The 8,765-nt window shown below is 46.7% G+C and overlaps 1 protein-coding gene across 1 annotated transcript in view; it reads left to right on the forward strand.

Annotated features, from left to right (window-relative positions):
- Positions 1–309: 309 nt before the first annotated feature.
- Positions 310–8,765, forward strand: part of LOC104512811 (transmembrane protease serine 11E-like) — a gene marked incomplete at its 5' end in the record, with an annotated part of 8,636 nt that continues 180 nt past the window's right edge. The window contains 5 exon segments of the mRNA XM_010155927.1: positions 310–348; positions 3,405–3,600; positions 5,197–5,415; positions 5,417–5,451; positions 6,972–7,114. Of these exon segments, the coding sequence (XP_010154229.1) occupies positions 310–348; positions 3,405–3,600; positions 5,197–5,415; positions 5,417–5,451; positions 6,972–7,114 (632 nt within the window).

Below are 8,765 nucleotides of genomic sequence, written 5' to 3' on the forward strand. Positions count from 1 at the left end.
TCTTGAGTAATACAGGGCTTGTTTTGGCTGCATTCCCCTCCCGCAAGACCAGGGCCCAGCAGGAGGGGGGATGCGCTGTGCTGGTCTGCAGAGGATATCGTCCGGAGAAGAGCGAGCAGCTCCGCAGAGAGCAGCGCGGTGCCAGGGCAAGACCGTGACCACACCAGCTACGCTGGCTTCGCTCCAGCCCCCCTCAGCCCTACCTCCCGCCAGGCCCCCTGCTCGAAGAGCTGCCGGTGGGGTGACCATGCAGGTGGGAAACCTTGGCTGTGCTGTCCTGGCCTGACCCTGGCTCTTTGTTTCTTTCAGATATGGAGACGAAAAGAGCAGAAGCCCTCTTCAATGACAGTAAGTGAAGGCTTTTGTAAGCCTGGGAGATCTCTGATTGTTTTAATTAGCATTAATAGTCTCTGAGCACTTTTCCTGGCCCTTAAAAGCCTTTTCTCGCCCTCCTGTCTAATGTGACCTTGTACTTCACACAGATAAGCAGTGTGTTTAGAAATCCTGCTCAGCCTGAGGATTTATCTTCTCAGATACTTAAGAAGACTGGCTTGAAAATTGTGATGATGGGGCAGAATCCCATCATCCCTTGCAGAAAAAGTCTACACCCACTGCTGCGTGCCCTGGTCAGGTTTTTCGTTTTGCAGTGAGATGTTCCTTCTGTTCAAAACCTCAGCAGTCGTGTGAGGACAGAGCAAACGATGAGACATGAGCACGTACTGAGGGCTCTGTAGAAATCCCAGCGCCGGAGGAGGAGGAAACACGCAGGTCCTGCTGCCCAAGTGCCTATGGCACGCTCTGCCTCCAGCAGTGCTGGTGTGAGAGGTGGAGGGTGCATCTTAAATAGAAACCCCAGCATCCAGGAGAAGGAGGATTCAGCCAGCAAGGGCTGAGCACTGTAATGTCCGTGACACTTGTTTATTTACTAGCCTGATGCAGCTGCTGTTGGTACCAGTGGGAGCTTTTACCCTGTGCCTGTGCATTTGGACACGCAGAGACCAAGCCATGCTTCTACATGAAAGCTGCGACAGCTCAGATGACTCCTAGGTGTACGTAGCAAACCTGAGTGAGCAAGGAGGACTTCCAATAATTAAAAGAACTTAATTGCTTGGGCTAGTTGGCTGCTTTACTGTCAGGCACAGCAGCTAGCCGAAAGGTGTACTGTACGTGCTAAAAGCAGGAGAGTCCTCGTCCTGGATTTGAGTACATTTTATATTTGAGCACGATAGAAGCAAACTCTATTATAAATCGATTGAAACATGTACTTAAATAGAATATTCCGTCCAGTCTAATCCTGCCGGCACAGGGCTCCCTGTCCTCTGTCTCCCTGCTGTAAAGGGTTAGAACTGCGTCTTGGCGCAACGACTGCAGACTGTTGCAAATATGCTCCTTGGGGATGCTGTAGCATAACAATTCACCTCCACCATCCTACCCCTCGTTTTCCCGTACACACGTTAAGTGATGAGCTTTACACCAGAACAGGTACCAGCACCTTGTCCGGGTGGTGCTTTAAGGAGAGATCTCTGCCACAGCCCGCGAGAGAGGAGCGCCCCAAAAGCCAGTTGCATTGGGTGCATGCAGAAGAGTGTGGAATAATGGCTTTCTGTGTGCTCTAGAAATTGGGAATATGACATTTTCCTTTTGTGTGCATCAGAAGGAAGGAAGGACCATCAGGAAATGTATAGACGTTATGTCAGACTGTGATTATAATGAAAATGTTCCGGATTTTGGAATGGCTAGTAGCACAAAATTGTTCCTTATGGAAATACAAGGCAACACGATTGGTCTTCTCAAGGTATCGCCATAGGGGTTAAGTTGAGGTAGTTTGTTTTAGAGATGTTTATGAGCTCTCAGAGAAATAAGTCATCTTGTTTGGGGATTTAATAGTCATAAAAAGCCATCTTTGCTTACAAGTTGGGTTTCTTTTAACTGCAGGAAGGTTTGATCAGTCCCTTAGCAGCCGGCTGGCAAGTGATAGAAGATTAAATAACACCACTCTTCAGGTCCGTTTTAGGTGCTGGTGTTTTGGGGCACTGATGGGACGGGGAGTTTTCCCGTGTTCTGAACATGGGCCGCTCAGGTGGTTGGTGGGCTTGTGCAGTTTTAGGACCAGTAACTAAGGATTACCAATACCTCCCAGGAGGGAAACATGCTAGTGCAGTCTTACCAGTTATGATGTATTCTCCAGTTTTCCTTTCACACAGTAAGCTTTGGACAAGCAGATTTAGATTTCACTGACTTCCTTCCTTGTGGGTTTAAGTTTCAGAACAGGGCAGACTGTCTACACTGAGCACACAAGCTTCTCCATATTGTATTTTGGGGTTGAATTTATGAACAGCTTTCCATCGCCTGTGTTATTGCGGCTGCTTTTGCCTACGAGGAACTGTTAACATAACCTTGCGCAGATCCTAGCAGGAAGGGGCAGAGGTCACACTCTGTGTGGCTCCCGTGCTTCGCTTCTGAGGACTTCCAGGGCTGGCAGCTCTTCAGTGACGTACACTGGTTTCTGCCTTGTCCCCCTCTGGGTCACTGCGGGAGACAGGCAGGGCAACGGTTTGGACTGTGTTGTCACTATGAGAATAATTCTTAGCTCTGTCTCTTTTTCAATGAATTGGCATAGTCCTGTCTGTCAAGTGTCCCAATGTCTAGCTGAAATCGGGGCCTGGATGAAAACCAGTGGGTCTTTGTCCAGGTAAGCTGGATTTGATGCTGTTTGGATGGGAGAAGACAGCTCTGTCTGTTGAGGAAGTTTCTAAAGCTACGGGGGAGCTTCAGCTGCTCCTGAATATCCTGAGTTTAGTGGCTGAAACCATGGATATTTTCATTTCTCTCTGGGTTTGGAGGATAATACTTTTCGTCATGGATGCGCACCGTGCTGGAGGTATCCATGCCTTTGTCCTCTCTGGCTTGGATCGGTGTGATGCTCTTTGCCTGAAGTGCCTCTCCAGGTCCGCCTGTTTCCAGGAGACATCTTGCTGATGTAATCTGCGTGCATGCGTGGTAAAATCCCGCGGCTTGGATCACTCCCATCTTAGATTTTGCCTTGTCGGTGTTTTATCCTAATGACAAATTACCTGGGACATCGGCAATCCCTCTACTTGGGAACAGTCCTGGGTGTGTGGTGAAGGTTTTGATTCCTGATTTGGACTCATACAGCTGAACCTGAATGGTTGACCATCATGGCTTTCCATAATAGTCAGTTGTTCATTCAGGCTTCTAACGGAATGGGGGGTGCATGAGGATCTCTGAGTCGGGGGACTGGTGGAAGGTGTGTTTTCTCATCGATGTTAATACCGTGAGAGGACCTAGGCGGTGTGTAATGTTACACAGCTCTTCCACAGCCATCGGCAGGCACGTTTACTAAACGGAAGACTAGCTAATACACTCCTTCTCCTTTTTGACAGTCTGTGGGTTACGGCAGAACAGGTCAGTCAAGTCAATGGCAAAATCATCATCGCTGCGAATAGCCGGCGGATTGTCTACCGCAGAGACCGGGGACTGGCCGTGGCAAGCTAGTCTGCAGTACAATAACATCCATCGCTGCGGTGCGACGCTCATCAGCAATACGTGGCTTGTGTCTGCAGCACACTGCTTCAGAGAGTAAGTTCCCGTCTTGGAAACAATCTGCAGAGGAATGTGCTCCGCGTTTATCAAGTTGTTTGGCTTCCCACATTTGCACCACACCCCCGACTCTGTCCTGGGGAGCAATTTTCTGCCTCGGAGGAGAACAGTCAGGGTTAAGCGGACTCATCACTTGAATGTTCCAATGAGAAATTAGAGACTGACTCTTTGGAGCAGGATTGGGAATTGTATGAGTGGAAATCAATAGTCATGTAGCGTGTTGAGCGAAGGGGTGCAGAAAAGGTAACGTGGCTGAAGTGGCAGAGTATTTGTTTCCTGTTGCACTAGGTGTTTCTGAAGGTGCTCCTTTGTGTTACAACTAGGTTGCTGCTGCTGCAGGCTGCTACCAGAAGTTCTACTCCCACATTCCAAACCCTCCATTCAGCCATGCACTCCCAGCACTTCTTTTCAATCATAGAATCACAGAATCACAGGTTGGTTTGGGTTGGAAGGCACCCTAAAAACCATCCAGTTCCAACCCCACTGCCACGGGCAGGGACACCTTCCACTAGACCAGGTTGCTCCAAGCCTCATCCAGCCTGGCCTTGGACACTTCCAGGGATGGGGCATCCACAGCTTCTCTGGGCAACCTGTGCCAGTGCCTCCCCACCCTCTCCGGGAAGAACTTCTTCCTGATATCCAATCTAAACCTCCCCACTTTCCATTTAAACCCATTACCCCTTGTCCTGTCACTACAGGCCCTTGTAAAAAGTCCCCCCCAGCTTCCTTGTAGCCCCTTCAGGCACTGGAAGGCTGCAATAAGGTCTCCCCGGAGCCTTCTCTTCTCCAGGCTGAACAAGCCCAATTCTTGCAGCCTTTCTTCATAGGAGAGGGGCTCCAGCCCTCTGAGCATCTTCGTGGCCTCCTCTGGACTCGCTCCAACCAGTCAATAAGATAGAACAGCTGGTTGAACAAAGTATTTACATGCAACAAGAGTAATGGACAAAAAAAGTTTTCCAGCAGAAAGGCTTTTTGATTTGACTACACCCTGAGGCCACACAGTGGCTGGGTCAGGGACAAGGAGCAGGAGTATGAGACCTTGGTTTAGGAGGGAACACAGGATTGCCCTCTTGCAGCAGCAGCCCACAATTCCATGGGACACAGTGCTGTGGGAAGAAACGGATGCCTTACAAATCGAGTAGGGAGCTGGCTTGAAGGAGCTTTCCAATAGCGATTCTCACCAAGTTTAAAGTCCTGAACACTTAGATTCACAGCTAAATTTACTGCCTACAACTCCCTGAAAGGAGGTTGTGGAGAAGTGGGTGTTGGTCTCTTCTCCCTAATGACAGATGATCGGACGAGGGGGAATGGACTCAAGCTGCACCAGGGGAGGTTTAGATTGGACGTAAGGAAGAAGTTCTTCACCGAAAGGGTTATCACACACTGGAACAGGCTGCCCAGGGAGGTGGTGGAGTCACCGTCCCTGGATGTGTTTAAGAGACGGGTGGATGAGGTGCTGAGAGATATGGTTTAGTGGTGGACAGATACGGTTGGACTGGATGATCTCTAAGGGCTTTTCCAACCCCGTGATTCTATGATTCTATGAAATACTTACAGCACTCTTACCTTTTCCAGCATGAGTCACCCTCAGAAGTGGACTGCTACGTTTGGAGCTCTTCTGAAGCCACCAAGCTTGAAACGATCAGTCAAGACTATTATTATTCATGAAAAGTACCGCTACCCGGAACATGATTACGACATTGCACTTGTGCAGCTCTCTAAACGAGTTGAGTTTACGGGCAGCATACACCGCGTTTGCCTGCCCGAGCCATCTCAGATGTTTCCCAAAAAAAACTGTCATCACAGGCTGGGGAGCTCTTACCAACGATGGTGAGTCCTGAGTCTACCGGGCGTCCTGTGTGTCACAAACAGTGGCTTTAATCTACTACTGAAGTGACACCACTTCTGCAGCCATATGTTGTATGGCAGCAAGCCTAATGCTTTGTCTATAAACAATAGGTTTAATCATGAGCAGAAGTTTCTTCTTGTACAGTTAGACTGGACAAAGACAAAGCTACAATCCACTGAAGCAGAAAACAAGAAAACTGTTGTCTGTTTCCAGCATTTCCATTTCATACTGTAAATTCTTAACACAGGTAGTCCAGCCATGCATGTGTTTATATGGCACCTAAAAGAATATTTACCCAGCCCTAGCCAGAAGTGTCGTGGTTTAACCTCAACCAGCCACCAAGCAGCACACGGCCGCTCGCTCACTCCCTCCTGCCCCAGTGGAGGAAAGGACAAGGAAACTCATGGGTTGAGATAAGAACAATTTGAGAACTGAAAATAAATGAAATAATGATAACAATAATACTAACAATAGCAATAATACTAAAGATACTAATAATACTAATATTACTGCTAATAATATGTAATGAAAGTAACACTACCACTCCTAATATATAATGAAAATAATGGAAAATAAACCAAATTATACAACTGCTCACGACCTGCTGACCAACACCCAGCCAGGTCCCGAGTAGTGAGAGCCAGAGATTGAGACCCTGAGAGAGAGAGAGCGAGCAACCAAGAGAGAGCAAGATGGAGAGACTGTGACCCCCAGCCTCCCCTCCCAACTTATATACCGAACATGACGTTTTACGGAATACCCATTTGGTCAGTTTGGGTCAGCTGTCCAGGCTGTGTCCCCTCCAGCTTCTTGTGGAGAAGAAGCTGGGAACACAGGGGCAGTATCAGAAACTGGAAAAGTCCTTGACTGGATATAAACATTGCTTAGCAACAACTAAAAACATCAGTTTGTTATCAGAATTCTTCTCAGCACAAATCCAAAACAGCCTCATATCAGCTACTGTGAGGCAAATTAACTCTGTCCCAAGCAAAACCAGCACAAGAAGCTTCAGATAACCCCGTTGGGCTTCCAGGTAAATGTGCAGTGAGGTGCAGGTGGTGACTTACCCGAGCTCACACTCCTATCAGGCCACGCTAAGATTTAGCGAGAATATTTAGCAGTGGAACCGAGATGTCTTCATTGTGTATCATCTACCCAAATGGCTAGGTAATTTGTGTCCCATGGTATTACATGGAACATGTGCAGAATACATGGGTTTACACTACATACTGTGGGTTTACACTACATACTTATGGGTTTACACTACATACTATGGGTTTACACTACATACTATGCAGCAATCGTTACTTCTGGCTTAATGGTTTCTAAGTGAGACTGTGAGTATGTACATTTTCTTTAAGGGCCTAACCTGGACTCAAGAAGCCAAACATGAAACCAAGTCAAGCTGGTCCTTCATCAGAGAACATGAAATGCTCTTCCTGTATCTTAACTCCTGCAAAGGAATTCTGTTGATAAATACCCAAACCGTATTTTCCCTCAGGTCCAACTCCAAATGCTCTTCAGGAAGCAACCGTGAAACTCATCGACTCAAACACTTGCAACAGGAAGGAAGTGTACGATGGGGACATAACACCCAGGATGTTGTGTGCTGGATACTTGGAAGGAGGAGTCGATGCTTGTCAGGTAACTGTAGCTGATAATTAAGATTTACTATTTTAATGCTGACTCCAGTACCTGGCTGACCAAATCTTAACAGACAGTGTATTAGTCCTTTAAATAGGCTCCATTCAAATAGGAATTGAGTTGTGAAATGAAATAGCATTTAGTGTGCCTCATTTAGCACATAAAACCCATACTAAGAGAGCTATATTGGTATAACATTCAGAATTTAAACCTTTTATAGCATGAAATGAATTTCTTATTCTGTAACTCAGAATAGATGCTACAAGCCCATTTGCTGCTTATAATTTCTGGTGTGTGAAATCTAACTAACACTTTGCTTGCAAAGTGGTACAACAGGACATTGACAGAGATACTAAATATGAGCTCAGAACTCAATGTCTCAAGAGCAGACATCTGTACAGTTAGGAAGGAAGAAGTTCTTCCCGGAGAGGGTGGGGAGGCACTGGGACAGGTTGCCCAGAGAAGCTGTGGATGCCCCATCCCTGGAATTGTCCAAGGCTTGGAGCAACCTGGTCTAGTGGAAGGTGTCCCTGCCCGTGGCAGGGGGTGGGACTGGGTGGGCTTTAAGGTCCCTTCCAACCCAAACCATTCTGTGTCTCTATAAGAAGTTTAAGAATGTAACAGTTAAGTTGCCAGGAAAAATGTGCTATCACTCATTGAAATTAAATCCTAGACTGGATCATCTCATAACAGGTATGCTATCTTCAGTAGCAGACTTGGATCACTGGGCGAAAAACTGTCTGAAACAAAGAAAATGATGAGGAAGCTAGGTGTGAATGGGATGGTAAAGATAGATGCGTGGTGCAGGTTTGTAAATGTTGCAAGGAAATGCTCATGTTCAAACGAAAATATTTCCCTAACAGTAAGTTTTAAAAAGGTAATTTCTGCTTTTGTTATTTTCAAAGCATCTACTCCTAAATGCTGATTCAAAACAGAATCCATTTCCAGAACCCCAGTCCTATACATTTATGCCCAAAGCCAAACTCCCCGCAGAATAAGTCTGGGAGACTCAACTCCTCTGTTCCTGTCTGCCTCAGCATTAAGAGGCCTGAACAGAAGGATGCAGCTGCTGTTTGTTTCAGCATTTTGGTGGAAGATGGGGAATTCGGTCTGTTGTGTGAGGATTGCCTCTCGGCCTGTGAGGTTTCAGCTTCACTGTTATTTCCATGTCACGCTGTTAACAGTATCTGAGCTCAGCCTGTGAAAGTGGCTAACAGCTTAAGGACATACTGTCTAATTAAAATGCCAGGTTCCTGATGAAATCCTTTTTGAAATGTCATTGCTGCAAGTGACTAAAAGAATTTGCTGAAAGGATACTGTTTAAAAAAAAAAAGTTCCTGTTGGCCTAGATCACTGTATATATTTGTGTTTCCCTCCTTTGTACGAGGAGGAAGACAAGGCAGGTGGGAGGCAGTGTTCACAAAACAGAAAGGAAGCTTTTTTTTAACTGTAAAGCTCCTGAGACAGGTCAGGAGGTTCCACGAGAAACAGGAAAAAGCCACAGACTTCCCAAGTTTCAGAAACAGCCTGGATTCTGCACAAATGCTGACTCCTTTCTCTTACTGGATACACCCTCCTGCCTCTGGAGAGGATTCTGTTTTCCCTTCTGATCAATTAAATCTCATTTTTCCCCTCCTCTTTCCCCACGGGG

The sequence above is a fragment of the Eurypyga helias genome, unplaced genomic scaffold, assembly GCF_000690775.1.
Source record: "Eurypyga helias isolate BGI_N326 unplaced genomic scaffold, ASM69077v1 scaffold32947, whole genome shotgun sequence".
Classification (NCBI taxonomy): domain Eukaryota; kingdom Metazoa; phylum Chordata; class Aves; order Eurypygiformes; family Eurypygidae; genus Eurypyga; species Eurypyga helias.